General features: G+C 32.3%; 1 protein-coding gene across 1 annotated transcript; it reads left to right on the top strand.

The window, feature by feature from the left end:
• LOC149535893 (uncharacterized protein At1g66480-like) lies at nt 1-1044 on the top strand. The gene is made up of 2 exons (XM_089805261.1): nt 1-654; nt 764-1044. Exons 1-2 carry the CDS (start codon nt 40-42, stop codon nt 812-814), a joined length of 666 nt encoding a protein of 221 aa, XP_089661387.1. The 5' UTR covers nt 1-39; the 3' UTR covers nt 815-1044.
• The last annotated feature ends 15916 nt before the right edge of the window (nt 1045-16960 follow it).

The raw sequence follows: 16960 nt of genomic DNA, 5'->3' as shown, positions 1-16960 counted from the left end.
GCACTCACAGAGCTCTGATTTTCTGCATCAAACTCAGAAATGGGCAACGCTGCTGGATCATCGAGAACGGGGCGCCAGGTGAAAGTGATGAAATTAGATGGCCAAGTTATGAAATTTAAGCCCCCCATTAGTGTAGAACAGATTCTTCAGGATTACCCAAATCATGTGATATTACACTCTGACGCCGTTCGTCATGTGGGGATTCGAGCAAAGCCCCTGGAGGGATCCACGGAGCTTAAGCCCAAGCAGCTGTATTTTCTGCTGGAGATGCCCAAAATCGAAGCTTTTCGTGGCCCCGGGAGGGTTCGATCCGGGATCAACATGAACGCCCAGTCGCGGCTGGAAGCCATGCTTTTGTCTCGGAGGTCCAGTTCAGATATCACTCCTCTTGCTTCCTCTTCTTCGCCGTGTCCTGTTTCAGGGAATTCTTCGCCCATGAAAGGGGAGGACGGGTCGATTAGGGTGAAAGTGAGGGTGAGCAAAGCGGATTTGGCTCGATTGTCTCTGCAGAGCGAAAATAGTTCTGAAACTGCGGCAAAGCTTCTGGACATGTGTCTACAGGACGGTGAGCACAAAAAGATTGAGTCTTGTAGCCCCGATTCGGTACAAAATCAGGGCTTTGAAACGCCCCGCCGATCCTGCACAAAAACAACGGTATTGCTTCGATTTTGTTTATTTTTTCTTCAGTTTGATTTTCACTGCCAAGATTTGAAATTGATGGGCTTATTTTTTCGCTGATTTCTGTTTGAATTTATCTGTGCAGAAAAATCGTGTGAGGTTTCTTTCCGATGTGCCGAACGCGGAAGTTTACTGAAGGACGAGAATCTGAGAAATGAAATTTAGAGTAATTTGTAACTGAATTTTGTATAGTCTGGTTGTACATAACTGCTTTAAGTCGATTGAAAGCATTTGGGAGTCTCTCTACAGTTTACTCATATGCACAGACGTATGTGGTTGTAAGGAGTCATGTCGACGGATTGAATGTAACAATACTACTTTTATTTGACCAGACCTCCGTTTGATTGGGGCTCAATTTCGTGTAAATACTTTTTCAATTTTGTGGATGTAAGGTATGATATTTTTGATAAAGGTAATGATACTTTTTATTTTGATGAATAGTCCATATTTTTTTATTAAGCTAATGATATTTTTCATTTAAACAAGTTGGGGAAGTGGGTGAAGGGTACTTATTGGCCTAAAGTACTGGTGTTTATTTTATCTTCAGAAATCTTTTGTAGTGTAATATTTTTTTGATGAATAGTTCATTTTAATTAATAAAGTAATATACTTGTTATATATTCATAAAATAAGGAGTTGGGGATACAAAATCATCTCGTGAAAGTTTACACAAAAAATATATAAGAATTCCCTCAGGTTGCAAGAGCAGTTATTTATTATCAAGTGTATTTAAAAAGAAATTAAAATTAAAATTGAAATGTAAATAAGTAATTTCTAGGACTTTTTCATGTTATAAAATAAGTTAGAAAATAAATTATGCTTAGAAAGGTTTTATTATTGAAAGGAATAATAATTTTTTCATGGGAAATTATAATTATACAAGAGAGACTTATATAAAAGTTAATGGTAAAAAAAGTCATATAATAATTTATTGAGCAAAATTGATTGGGTTGATTGTATCTCTCTCCACTATATCATTTACCAAGGTTCAAATTATAAAATTAATAAACAAAGGTCAAGGCTTACTAATTTAGTTGAAACGGATATTCTTTTTTTAATTCAAAATGAAAAGAAAATGATTATTTGTGAAACTTAATATATCAAAATATATCAATTTTGAAAAAGAAACGAGTTAGACAAGTATTAATAAGTGCCACATAATGGCGTGGTATTTGTCAGTATAGTTAATTGTATTTGTTTTGACTTTATAGAGTAGAATATAAGTTGTTATTTTGTTAGGTATTTTTATTTGTTTTGACTTTATAGAGTAGAATATAATTTGTTATTTTGTTAGATAGTTTTAATAAATTTAATTTAGTTGAATGTATTGTAGAAAGCAAGAGAAGTCATAATTAATAAATTGTTTAAAATTTGAAACTTCATGTTTATATATTTATTTATAAGAGGTTGAACTTTATGTTTTGTAAATTTTTAAAAATGTTGTTAAATGATAATATATGTATTATAATGCTTAATAAATGTATTTAATAGGCATGAAAGGTCAATTAGAAAAAAAATTTAAATTAATTTTGAATTTAAAAATAAAATATAGCTTGTCTCTTAATCAAAAAATCTAAAGTGCATATTTTTTTAATAATATTTGTGACTTCACTTTTAGTTTTTCAACAATTTTCATATAATGGATGTAATGTGTTTACAAAATAAACTCAGAATGTAATTATCTTTAAATAATCATATGATACAATATACTTAAATACTATCATCTATAAATTAGCCAAAAAAATGGAATATGGAGAATGCTTCGAAAAAAGGGCTCCTACAACACCAAAAAAATTTAGCCATCATATAATTTTTATAGTATATAAAATATATAAATAAATTTAAAAACTTAAGAAATAATTAAGTTACTTAACATAAGTTTGGTGATTGGTGAAAATTAATTAGATTTGAGAGAGAGTGAATACAATAGTATATTGCCTATGACAAATGTAATAAGCAATTTTCAAGAATAAGAAGGGACCCATACAAGTATAAAATTAAATATATCAAAATTGATTGATAAGATATTTAGCCCTTTGTTTTAAAGAGATTTTTGAGTGGTGAGTCAATACAACTAGGTTGTGTTCTAAATCATATTAAATGTCCAATAAAATTGTAGTCTAATTGAATGGACAAAATCAAAAGAGACAAAAAAGATATTTTATTTAAAGTATCAAGAAAGATTCGTACACTAATTGGTTGGACAAGAAATGGTTAGGGTGATGGTACATCTCTTGATTGCATCAAAGTTTTAATTTTTTAGAGATGTAATAAATAAGGGACAAGACATTTTGTGTCTTATGCAAATTTGTTGGAATGGACACTTTTGATTCTTTTCCCCCAAGTTGAAAGATAATCATTATTTGTGGAGATAAGCTCATGCTCTTAATATTAACAAAATAAATAAATTTTGATAAAAGGAATTAACTAAGCAAGTATTAATAACTAGTTTATATTAATAAGAAGGAACTAACAAGGATATAAAATTAAATGTAGGGAATATGATTGAGAAGACAAGATATTTAGCTTTGTTTGATAGATAATACTGATTCTTTTAAGTGCTCAGACATGATTTGTTCTTGTGATTAAAAATTAAGATATATGTAAATTGACATATCAAAATCAACAATGTTATACATTTCTACTTGAATTACTTTTGCACATGGATATCTTCTCCACATACCCAAATGTTTGAATATGTAATTGTTTATTTATTTATTTATTGAAATAATGCATATATATTATAGAAGAATAATAGAAGGAGAAGAAAAATACAAGGAGGGCAACAAAGGCTGTCATACAAATATAATGTAATTGTTGATTTAGTCATTTTACATGCATCAAAATATTGATGGTCCTAATTATTGGGAACCACTCACCTCTTTCTAAAATTCAATAATTTCTTTTGGATGTACATATTGTTTACAAATGATAAGAAGGGTATCTCTTTTGTGTTTCCCTATAATGATATCAACACAATGAGTTTAGATAAAGTTCAAAGATGAAAAATAATAAGTGTTACTACTCTATATATAACATAGGGGAAGATACCTAGTAATCGATAGAGAATCTAATAAACATGATAATTTTGTCATAGATACCCCATATTATTGCTCTTAAAAGAGTCCTAAAAATGGTAGCACATGTACTAATAGCCAATCAAACATGTACTTATAGTTGATCATTTTTAGCTTTTTAAACATTTTTGGTTGGTGATTAAGAAATTTGTGCACTATTATTGGGATATTTCATAAAGATTACTAGGAGATTTAACCAAAGTACCAATGGGTTTTGAGCTAGTGACTATTGGAGCATTAGTTCACATTGAGTATTAGATGAGCATTTTGAAATCACATTTTTTGACCACTGTGTACTCCACAATCCCTAGAAAGAGATTTGTGAATGCTCAAAAAATGTTCTATTAGCTTTAAGCTCTTCGCTCACCTATGGAGGTACACCAAAAAAAAAGAAAAAAAATTGACTTATGGTTTAGGAGTTCTAGGTACATAAAGTTAGCAAGGATAGATAGTGAGTCTTTTCCCCTAGCGAATAATGAATTTTTAGTCTAAATCTATGAACTTCATTGTTAATATGCTATCACTATCTTTATTACATGTGTATTATAACTATTTTCATTGTGATTATGATCTAACATATTAATATAATTTAATTCTATAATAGTATATTTTTGTTTTTTCATAAGAGAGCATGGTCATGGATTTTATCTAATAATTGTCTAGGTGCCATTTCCTTCTCACATAGGGTTGTATGGCAGTATAATCTCATAATTGATATATATTCTACAAGTTTCACCTTTCTTGTAGCAATGAAAATTCTATATCTTTGCTAATGTTCTTGTGTCACCAAGTTTCACAACACTTATATACACATTGTTGTATAGTATGAAATGTTGTTGTTGTTGATAGGTGATACTACATGTTTGTAGCTTGAGGCATTAAATATGAACTCAATAACCAATTTAAGATGTACATATTCAACATAATTAGCTTCTTCTATCTTCTTTTAAAAAACTAATAATAAATATCAAATTTAATGGTACAATTACAATAGCTTTCAAATAGTTTGTTCACCTTCATATACTAAGATATTACCATCTCAAGCATTTATTGTCAATATTGGTATAAGAATTATCAACACAAAATTTTATGTACATGTCATATTAAATTAAATATCTAATAATATATTATTATATGTTATATATACTTCAATTTGACTATTTATTATACAAGAATAACAAAATAGTTTGACTATTTATTTCTTTATTTTGGTCTTCTACTTATCATTTAAGCTATTCTAAGCTATTACATCTTTCATTCTATGTAATTGCACCGTTAAATTCTCATTCAAAACAACTATATCTAAAAGTAATACTTTAACACCTTAGATGATTCTAGATTAATTATAAATTTAAGACCACTCTTTGAAATAATGTTACTAAAGAAACACAATCTTTTATCACTTCTAAGAAAATATATTTCAAACTTCTTGTGACCTTTTTCTTTGTTACACTGAGCAATTCAAGTAAAAAATAAAATTTTTTAGTTGCTATAAACAAGGGCATTTTCCATTTTTTGTACCATTGGAAGTTTTTACCATAAACTAACATCAAGAAGGGCCATTAAAATTGATCAATGAGCTAGCACAATACCAACCATTACAACCTAATGCACCATCTTCCCAAAAAATCCTCAAAAATTTCCTAATCTAAAGTAATAGATCTACTAAAACTAGTATGATGACACCAAATATCGACCCAATTTAACATTATACTGGTGATATCAACAAAGAAACTACTTAAAGAAAAACTTAACAATAAATTGATAGTGGCATAATTAAAACCACTATAGTTACCCAAACTCCTAAAGAGTTTGAAATAGAGTCTGAAAGCCTCATGGCTTATCATGAAATGAAAAAAAAAATGAAATAAAAGGCTTTCTACATAACCTCCCAATCTATAGCAAGGAACCTGGTGTCTTTGCTCCAGTCTTTAGGTTCTCTAGTCCCATGTTCTTCCTCAAACGTGCCATTTTTTATTATCTTTCCTTCTTTATTCAACTTAATTTTTTGGCATAAGTATCTTGAACCTTGAAGACTGGCTAGTAAACATACTGATAGACTCAATTATCAAAAGTGTTGTCATTGATCTCAAGGACAATAAAGGAACTAAGACTAGTAAGAAGAAAAAATTAAAAAAAGAACATTGAATTACTTAGATGAAGTATGCTAATTAAAGTTAGTGTGAGAAAAAAGAATGCCAAAGTGGAAAGGAAAGAAGATCAAATGATGGCCATACAAGATAGTTTGGCCAAGTCATCAAGGAAATAATGGAGCAAGATAGATATGACTTCTATGTTGGAAACTACAATTGGAGCAATTATTATGTTTTCATTGATGTCAAACCTACTAGTAAGAAAGAATACCAAACCTACTAGAGAGATAAATTTACTAATAATTTAGAGTTCCATATCATTTGATTGATGAAAAGGATTTAAAAAGAAGAGATCATGAGATGACCTAGTTAAAGGTTGAGTTGAGATGTGTTAAGTATCATGGAAATATAATGAGCACTTGATAAGATAATGTGTTGTTAAATCAATACATAAATTGTAGAAGACAATTAGATGAAGCTAAAAGTTGAAACAAGTCAAAAGGATAAGCTTGACCGAGTATCAGTGTTGCACGGTCAATGGCAGAGTTGAAGCAAAAGATTAAGGAACTTAAGTGGAAGTCGAGCATTAGTTATTACCATGAAAAGGTATGGACAAATATAGTTGAGACTGAGTGTAGTAATGACTGAGTGAGCATGTTGATTCTGAGTGAGAAAGTATAGTGATTTCTAAGCTATACAGTGTTGAACAAGCATAAGAAGACCATGATTGCCGAGTGACAAAAAAAGTTAGAGTTTGACAAAGATTTGATTTTGAAGCCAAGACCATTGGAAGTTTGAATTAGTCAAAGTGTGTAGAATATATAAGGATTGACGAGTTGGCATATTTAATGCATGAGGAGAGTTTGTTACACGATCAAAGGCAAGGATTTGATTAGAAGTTTCCAAAAGAAGAAGGAGAACAAAAAGGTGGAAAGATTTGATGAATTTGACCTAACCCTATGATCAATGGTGATTTTAAGTAGAAAAATAGTAGAATTACCTATTTAAGGAGGTATAAGGAATGAGTTATAAGGTTGGTTTGTTATTGATTGGAGATCTTAAAGAGAAGCTATGAAGAGGAAAAAAGTTAGAGGTGAAGTGTGATTTCTTGAGGCGGTGCCAAGTAGATCAGTGATGTAGTTATAAATGAAGGCCATTCAATGAACCAATAGATGAGTGAATGGGGATTTGAATTTCCAAAGTGAGTTTTACTTTATAGATTAAACCTATTATTACATTCTAACCATTGTATCTACCCAAAACCCTTTAATCAAGGTTGACTTAACAATCATTTTGTAAATTCTTTAATCAAGGTCACATTGTAATGGAATGTTCTAAAGTCCTTTAACATGACACTCCTAGCAAGGTGACAAAATCCTTTGACATGGTCACATTTAACAGTGTTTTGTATAACCTTTAATAGGGTTGGCTCTGAATCAAGCTCACTCTAGAAGAGTGAAAAGTTGGTAGCATGTTACTCTGTAGTTTTTCCCAAATTGGGCTTCCATGTTAAATCCTAGTGTCAAAAGTGTTATTTTTTTGTGTGGATGTTATTGTTTTGCATGCTATATTTTAAAGTAGACTATTTACTAGAAGTCAATACATATAGAAACAATGAGTTAAGATATTGGATGAAATGTTAAATTTTTGATGATATTCTATAGAGACTAAATGGGTATCTAAGGTTGATTAAGTTGTTTGAAGTGTTTCAAAGTTAAATTGGTACATCTAGACCCAAGGACAACTAATTTCCCCCCTCTTAGTTATTCCAAATCAATATAACAATTGGCATTAGAACACTAGTGCTTGTCAGGAAAGTTTGAAGGGACTCAAGCCAAAGATCAAGATGTACAAAAGAGAGATACCTAAGATGAACAAGGAGAACTTCCTAGAATGAAAAATGCTGATGAGATTGCTTTTATTTGGAATTGGAGATTCCACATCTTACTACTTAGACAATGAATATATTGAGTTTTTTAGACCTTTGATAGTTGAACATATGAAAGTGGAGCAGTACAACCAAATGATGATTGAACTTTCAACAACCCTGAGTTATGCAAAATTTGATGATGTGAAGGAATAAACTAATGCTAAGAAAAAGTGGGATAAGTTGTCCAAAATTCATGAAGTCAAGAATGTGTTGAGAGCCAAGGGAGAAAATTTAAGATGAATTTTTTATGACATGAGAATGCAAGAAGGTGAGAATATTGCATAGTATTGTGGCCAAATCAAAGAAGTGGTGAATCCTATCAGATGATCTAAAGGAAATATATTTGATGAGACTATGATAAGTAAGGTATTGGAGAATTTACTTCCTATTTTTGCAATCAGAGTATCTACAATTCAAGAGTTTAGATGTACACCTGGTAATGATATGACCTTGGATAGTCTAACTGGTAGACTTATTGCATTTGAACTATCAAAATTTGATAATTATTCCCATGCAAGTGTTAAATATACATTTAAAGCCCAAATAGCCCTTGATGGATCTAAGAGAAAAAAGAAAATAAAGTATGTAGCAAGTGAAAATGGATTTGATGATGACCTTAATGAACTTGAAGCATTGTTGGCAAGGAGACTTCCTAGAGGAAAATGCAAATACAAAGGTAAACCTCCTATTGTCTGTTTCACATGTAACAAAGTTGGTCACATTGCAACTAGATGCCTTGACATAAATGACAAAGATGAGAGAAAATATTTTAAGTACAAGAGAAGGAGAGATGACATGAGCAACAAAGACAAAAGAGACTACAAAGACAAAGGTAAGAAATCATGCTATATTGCTGAAGATGATGGTTCTAATAGCAATTTTGATGATGATGATGAAGAAGTTGTTTATGTTGCAATGAAAGATGATTTTGGTGAAGATGAGAAAACTATGTTGATCTCACATGTGAGTAAGAATGATGGATAATTGATAGTGGTTTCTCACATCATATGATTGGTGATACAAGTAAGTTTGATAAGATAGAACATTATAATGGAAGTAGTTTTAAGTTTGGTAATGATGCACCATATTATGTGAAGGGTAAAGGATCAATTAAACTAAATAAAAGAATCAAGTGTGATAATGCGTATTGGGTTGATGGTTTTACGTATAACTTTTTGAGTGTAGAACAATTGATAAGTTCAAGCTACAAAGTTGATTTCTAGAATAAAAAGGAAAAGATCTATGATGCTGCTAGTGAACTAGTTGGAAGTAGAGAGAAAAAAAGAGGCAACTTGTTCTATCTAGGCCTATCTAAATATGTAGTGCCTGCCCCTAGTTTACATTTTATTATTATTGCCGAACTCTTTTAGGCCAATTTATGCTTGATGATTAGTAGCATTATCTTTTAGATTATCAGATATTGTTTCACACTTGGTTGATTTTATGATGAGACTACTTGGTACTATTTACTTCATGTATGCATGATTATACCTTGATGTTGATTATTATAGTGATTTAAGTTATTTGATGATGATTAGTTAGATGGATTATTATATGTGTTTTCTTATGGATACTTACCCCATATTGCATGTGTATGGTGTGTGTTTGTATATATTTTTTTATGTATGTCATTTCTAATGTGGTTAAGGAAGGGAGTCATAGTCACCTGCTAGTCAAGATCTACATGATGCACCACTTCCTACCATTTCCTATTTAGCTTGGTATATATGTGTTTGTACATGTGTGGATTTTATGCAAATTGCAAGTACCGAGTATTGAATTCCCTAAATTGCCAAGATGAGTGTACCCTATAGTATTATCTAAATGGTAAGAGAACAGAGATAAATTATTGAGTCCAAATCCTAACCTTTAAACCCATTTGTCCTAGAAAATTAGGACATGTATTTGAGATGATTACCTTCTGAATGTGTCGTATGATGTAAATTCGTGATTATAACACTTTAGTTTGATCTTGTATGTGGTATTTTATGATGGATTTTCATTTTTTGTTTTATGGGTCCTTGGTAATTTTTCTATTAATTAAGTCAAATTAAAAGATTAAATTAATGATTTAATTTAATGAAAATTTGTTAGAAATGCTTTAGAATTACTGAGAGCGGGGAGGGGGGGGGGGCGGGGGTGAATTAGTTATTCAAGGTCCAAATGTCCTATTAAATTTTTATTATTAAGTATAGTGAGCCCATTAAAATAATCATGCATCCAATTTAAACATTAATCTTAGCAAGTTACTGAAAATCAACATGCAAGAATAAGACATGAAAGATAAACACATAACATAGTGATTTATGTGGAAACCCAATTTGGGAAAAACCATTAGTATAATGCTACTCAATTCTCACTCTTCTAAAGTGATGCCCTGTGAAAGGCTACACCACACTATTAAATGTGACCTGGTTAAAGGATTTCAAACACCCTGTTAGAAGTGGGCCTGGTTAAAGGACTTTAGAACATTCACTTGGAATGTTACCCTATTAAAGGATTCACAAAATGGCTGTTAAACTAACCTAAGTCCATAGGATTTTTCCCTAACTAATACAATTGCTAGAGAGTAACAATAAGGACTTTTGATCTGATACAACTCACAACATAACTTGTAGATTTCAAATCTCAATTTAGTTCACAATTTTTCCTGGCTTTTAGTCATTGCAGCTCTGATAGCTTGGTCTCCTTTCAAGCTTTGTCTCCTTTAGTCTCTATGCTCATTGTGCCAGTGTAATCACCTCTGTGGTCACCTATCGAAGTAGAGTCTCTATGCTTTGTTCCTCCCTCTTGATGCCTTCTCCTTGATACCACATACTATCTCCAACCAACCACTCTTGCTTCTTGACCTATAACTCCTTAAATAGAAGTCTGGAATACTTTTCCCAGTCTAATCTTTCACTCCTATTTCTTGGTTTGAATGGATTAGGTAAGATTCAATGAATCTACCCTTAATCTTGTCTCTTCTAGAAACATCATGTAGAATCCACCTATATTCGCCTAAAAATAGTTAACCTAAAATTCTGTACCACTAGCTCATCATCCTTATCTTTCATCTAGTTCAAAAACTTCAAGGTAATAGACTTGTTAGCTCAGATCTGGTGAATCTTTGACTTTTTAAATAATGTAGTAGCTTGGCTTTTGAATTTTTGATGCTCAGCACATACTGTGTTACTTGACACTAACTATGTTTTACTGATGCTCAAGACCTACTATGGATTCACTTGACATCAACTAAATTTTACTGATGCTTGGAAACTATTACTTGCTCAACACCTAAACTTGCTTAGCTCCTTTTGTTTTACTTGGCACACACTAGATTCTGCATTTGCTCGACACTTAGTAATAATCTTCTCGACATGAACTAGCTTGCTAGACACCCACTAAAGAATTTAGTCAAGCTTTGCATATATCTTTGTTACAACTTATTCTTCTAGAATTTCTAGGTGTAGCCAACCTCTATATCTTCAAGTGTATTATGAATACATCATTTCACCATTGTCTCAACTGATCCTTGTACTTCATTGCAAAACCATAACTCAACCTTTCCCTTAGGTGCTTTTGTTACATATTATTGATGAAATCCTCTTCATCAATCAACTAAGTGATAGTACTTGGATCTTATAAGCAATTGTCATTCTAGCAAATAGCAGGTTTGACATCAGTGACAAAACAATGATTGAAAACATTCTTTATCAACAATCTCCCTTCTTTTCAACAATGATCTTTTCAATTAGATTTCAACAATCTCCCTCTTTGACATTGATGGCAAACCAAACTAATCAACCAACTTATCAAAAATGCTAGCTAGGTTAAAACAGTAAATCAAATGCCAAAAAGAAAACTTTGTATGACTCCCTCTGATCTTGTCATGCTGATTGATTTCTATTTGTGCGGTTTTCTCCCTCTTAGCTGCTGTTTCCTTTTTTTCTTTGTTTCTACTATTTTTTTTCTTTTTTTAAATTTCTCCCTTTACATGTCTGATCAGTTTCTGCTATTTCTCCCTCTTTTCCATAGCTTACCACTTTGATCAATTTTCTGCCATTTCTCCCTCTCTAACAACAATGCCAAAGAAATATTATTTTAGCATCTTATTATGCAAATATAGCATTTGTAGGAACTCCAATTTATTCCTCTATTCAATATTTTGATTACCTCATGCAATACCTAAAGTAAGTAACCTCTACATCAATTTATATTATTTTAGCAATCAACTCATTTGATGTAGGGCAATCTTGTTGTTACTTAAATAGCCTTGGATAAGGGTATCACCCCTAACTTACCTCTAAGATACTCAAATGCATCTTTAGGTAATGGTTTTGTGAAGATGTCAGCAATTTGCTCCTTTAAGTTGATATATTCCATCTTCACTTGTTTGTCTTCCACCAATTCTCTTACATAGTGATACTTAATTGTAATGTGCTTTGTTTTGGCATGCATCACAAGATTTTAAGATTTGTTGATGGCACTTGTGTTATCACAATAGAGTATCACAGGTTCAGTCATCTCTTCCTTCATACCTTGCAATAGATGTTTGATCCATACAATATTGGTGTAGTTAATAGTAGTAGCAACATACTCAACTTCAGTTGTGGACTGTGAGGTGCAACTTTTCTTTTTGCTAGTCCAAGTGACTAATCTTTTACCTAAGAAGATTGCTCCACCACTGGTACTTTTTTTGTCATCTATATTACCTCCCTAGTCTGCATCAGTGTAGGCATTCAAGTCAAACTTTTTAGTCTTCTTATAGTATAAGCCAAAGTCATTTGTTCCTTTTAGATACCTCATTATTCTTTTTACTACCATAAGATGATTTTCTCTTGGGTTTGCAGAAAATCTTGCCACTATTCCAAAAGCTAATGCAATGTCTGGTCTACTATGTACAACATAATGTGGCTTTCCAATCATTGATCTGTACATTGTCTAATTTACTTCAGTTGACTCATCATTCTTGGATAACTTATGTCCTGTTACCATTGGTGTACTATTTGGTTTTGAATTTTCTAAGCCAAAAGTTTTGACTATCTCCTTGATGTATTTTGATTGAGTCACGAATATGCCATGTTTTAGTTGATGTACTTGCAATCCAACAAAGAATTTGATTTCTCCAAACATTGACATCTCAAGCTCATGTTTCACTTGATCAACAAAATCTTTGCATAGTGCATCTTTTCCTCCAAATATTATATCATCAACAAAGATTTCAGATATCAAAATGTCTTTATTTTTTTCTACCTTGATATACAGGTTGCTATTGTCATCTATTCTCTCAAATCCTATTTTCACAAGATATTTGTAAAGTCTCTCATACCATGCTTTAGGCACTTGTTTCAAACCATAGAGTGCTTTATGTAGTTTGCAAACCATATCCTTGTTGTTGTCATTAAAAAATCCCTTTGATTGTTCTATATAGACTTCCTCTTTCAGTATACCATTCATAAAAGTAGACTTTACATTCATTTGACCTTAAAACCTTTGTAAGTAGCATATGCAAGTAAAGTTCTTACTCCTTCCATCCTTGCAATAGGGGAAAATGTTTCCCAATAGTCCAGTCCTTCTTCTTGTGCATAACCTTTGTAGACTAGTCTGGCCTTATTTCTTGTGATCTCACCATTCTCATCTAGCTTTTTCTAAATACCCACTTGGTGCCAATCACATTCTTATTAGCTGGTCTTGGAACTAAGGTCCAACTCTTGTTTTTCTCTATCTTCTCAATCTCTTCTTCCATAACTTTATGCCAATCATCATCTTGCAGTGCATCTTTCACTATTTTGGGTTCAATCTTGCTTAGCTGACATGATTCATTTTTTAGTCTGTTCCTTGTCATTGGTCTGGTTTCCTTGTCACCAATGATGTTTTCTACAGGGTGATGTCTTCTCACATACTTGGATAGCCTTGGTTCCATTCTTGTTTCCATGTTAGGTCTTTTAGCTTTAGAGTCATTGTGCACATTTCTTTCAGGTATTCCATCATCTCTTTCATGTGTATTAATTTCAAAATTATAATGTGCATTTTCTTCATTCTACAACTCGGCTTCTAAATGTAGCTTGACATTCACTGGTTGTGATTTAGCTAATACTGAAACTTGTAGTTGATTCCCAACTTGATTGGCAGCGTCTTCTTTAGTAGGCATTCCTTCATAGAAGTATACAAAGGATATGTATTCTTCTGGTTTCTTGGTTTCATGAACTTGAAGTTTTGGATGCTCATCAAAATTTACATTTGCACTCCCCACAATCTTGTTAGTGTTAGTATTTAAACAGTTAAATGCTTTCCTTCTACTGGAGTATCCAAGGAATATGCCTTCATCACTCTTTGCATCAAACTTGCCATTTCTAGAATCTTTAAGAATATAACACTTACAACCAAACACTTTAAATTTTTTTACATTGGGTGAGTGATCATACCATAATTCAAAAGGTGTTGCATTGGTATCTTTCTTGACTTGTACTCAATCCAGGGTGTAGACAACTTCTCTCTAGTACTTTAGAGCAACATTCTTCTCCCTCATTAATGTTCTGGCATAGTCTATCACAGATATATTCCTTCTTTTTACAATTCCATTCTGTGGGGGAGTTCTAGGTGCTGAAGTTTGTCTCTTAGTTCGTTTATCATTGCAAAATGTTTCAAATTCTTTTGATGTGAACTCTCCTCCTCTGTCTGATCTTAGGCACTTTAGATTCTTTCATGTTTCTTTCTCAACGCTAACCAAATACCACTTAAACATTTGAAATGCATCAAATTTTTGTTTTAGGAACATGACAATCATCATCCTAGAATAGTCATCTACAAATATCATTATATATGTCTCCTTTGTAGCTTTGTACTTCTATTGAGCCACATAAATCTATATGGAATAACTCTAATACTTCTTTGGAAGTATAGGTTTTTCTTTTAAAACTTGACTTGGTCATTTTTCCTAGTTGATACTATTTGCACATTGTATTGTCAGGCTTCTTCAGTTTATGTAAACCTCTAACTTTCTTCATTTTGCTGATGCTAATCAGATTATAAAAGTTGACATGACATAGCCTTTTATGCCATAGCCACACATCATCAAATCTAATAACAAGATAGGCTGCATCTTCCATATCTAGATAAAATAGATTACTCCTAGTTTGGTCTCCTTTTCCTATTAGATTTCTGTCAGTGTCATAGATTTTGGCAGTTTTGTTTCCAAATTCTACCGTGCATCCTACATTTCCTAACTATGATACACTCAATAGATTGTAGTTCAATCCTTCAACATAATATGCATTATCACATGAAATTTTTTCTGTAAGCTTAATAGAACCTTTTCATTTGATTAGACATGGAGCATCATTTCCAAATCTAACACTATTTCCATCATACTGAGTAAAGGTAATAAACTTCTATCTCGTTCATGCGATGTGACTACCCACTATCTATGATCCACCTATTATTCTTGTTTACATAGGTTACTAGTGCTATTGCCTCATCCTCATCTAACTCATCCTCCATGGCTACATAGACTACCTCATCATCATTTTCATCAGATTTGTCTTCTTCAACAATGTAGCACTTTTTGCCTTTGTCTTTGTAATCTCTGCTATCATCTTCTCTTTTGTTCTTATGCTTGTTGCCTTCTTTGTATTTTTTTTTTTGTGCACACCTTACAGCAATATGTCCTACTTTATTGCAATTAAAATAAATGATAGGCAACTTACCTTTGCCTCTGTGAAATCTTTTGGCTAGCAATGCTTCCAATTGTTCCACATCTTCTTCATCTGTGCTGCTATCATTGGATGCATATTTTACCTTTTTCTTCTTCTTCTTTGGTTTCACCTCTTTAGTTTCTTTCAACAAAAACTTGGCCTTGAAAGAAAATTCAAGATTCTCAGGTCTGTAGTTATCAAAGTTAGATAACTCAAATGCAATGAGTCTTCCCACTATACCTTCAAGAGTTAGCTTGTTTCCTGGTATGCATCTTAACTCTTAAATGGTTGATACTCTAATAGCATATATGGGAGGCAAGGTTCTTAAGAATTTTCTTTTAACAGTTTCACCATCTAAATGACCACCCAAACTTCTTATTACACTAACTTCCTTTATTCTAGAGGCATATTGAGCAATGTTCTCACCTTCCTCCATTCTCATGTTATTAAACTTTCCTTTGAGGCTTTCTCTTTTTGCTCTTTGGACATTCTGATCTCCTCTATAAATATCTATCAAGGCTTTCCACATCTTAAATGTGGAGTCACATCCCTTGATGTCATCAAATTCAACATAGTTGAGGGTAGAGGCAAGCTCCAACATTGCCTGATTGTGCTCCTTTTTTTCATATCTTCTGTAGTAGGGACACTAGCTGGATCAACATGTTCCACTTCAATTGAGGTTTGTGCATGATCACCTATTGATCCAAGGTGCAACTTCATTAAACTTTTCCATGTAGTGAAGTTATCTCTGTTGAGCTTGGGAACTTCTCTCTTGGACATCTTGATCTTTTCTGCTTCTAGTACCTTTAAATCAAATCAACAGATGGCTCTAATACCAATTGTTAGAAATGCTTTAGAAAAATTGAGCGGGGGAAGGGGTGTGAATTAGTTATTCAAGGTCCAAATGTCCTATTAAATTTTTTTCACTAAGTATATTGAGCCCATTAAACTAATCATGCATCCAAGCTAAAAATTCATTTTAGCAATTTACTAAAAATCAACATGCAAGAATAAGACATGAAAGATAAACACATAACACAGTGATTTATATGGAAACCCAATTTGGGAAAAATCACCAATAACATGCTACTCAATTCTCACTCTTTTGAAGTGATGCCCTATGAAAGAACTATCTTTTTAAAGGCTATAACACACTGTTAAATGTGACCTGGTTAAAAGATTTCAACCACCTTGTTAGAAGTGGGCCTAGTTAAAGGACTTTAGAACATTCACTTGAGATGTCACCTTGTTAAAGGATTTACCAAATGGCTATTAAACCAACCTAAGTCCATAGGATTTTTTCCTAACTGATACAATTGCTAGAGAGTAACAATAAGGTCTTTTGATCTGATACAACTCACAACATGACTTGCAGATTTCAGATGTCAATTCAGGTCACAAATTTGCCTAGCTTTCAATCACTACAGCTCTGATAACTTGTTCTCCTTTAAAGCTTTGTCTCCTTGAATCTCCATGCTCATTATGCTAGTGCAATCACCTCTGTGG

Source organism: Cupressus sempervirens, chromosome 10 (genome assembly GCF_028749045.1).
Source record: "Cupressus sempervirens isolate cs-2001-9-10 chromosome 10, ASM2874904v1, whole genome shotgun sequence".
Taxonomy (NCBI): Eukaryota; Viridiplantae; Streptophyta; class Pinopsida; order Cupressales; family Cupressaceae; genus Cupressus; species Cupressus sempervirens.
Note: the sequence above shows the minus strand (reverse complement) of the source record. Positions and strands in the feature narration are given on the sequence as shown.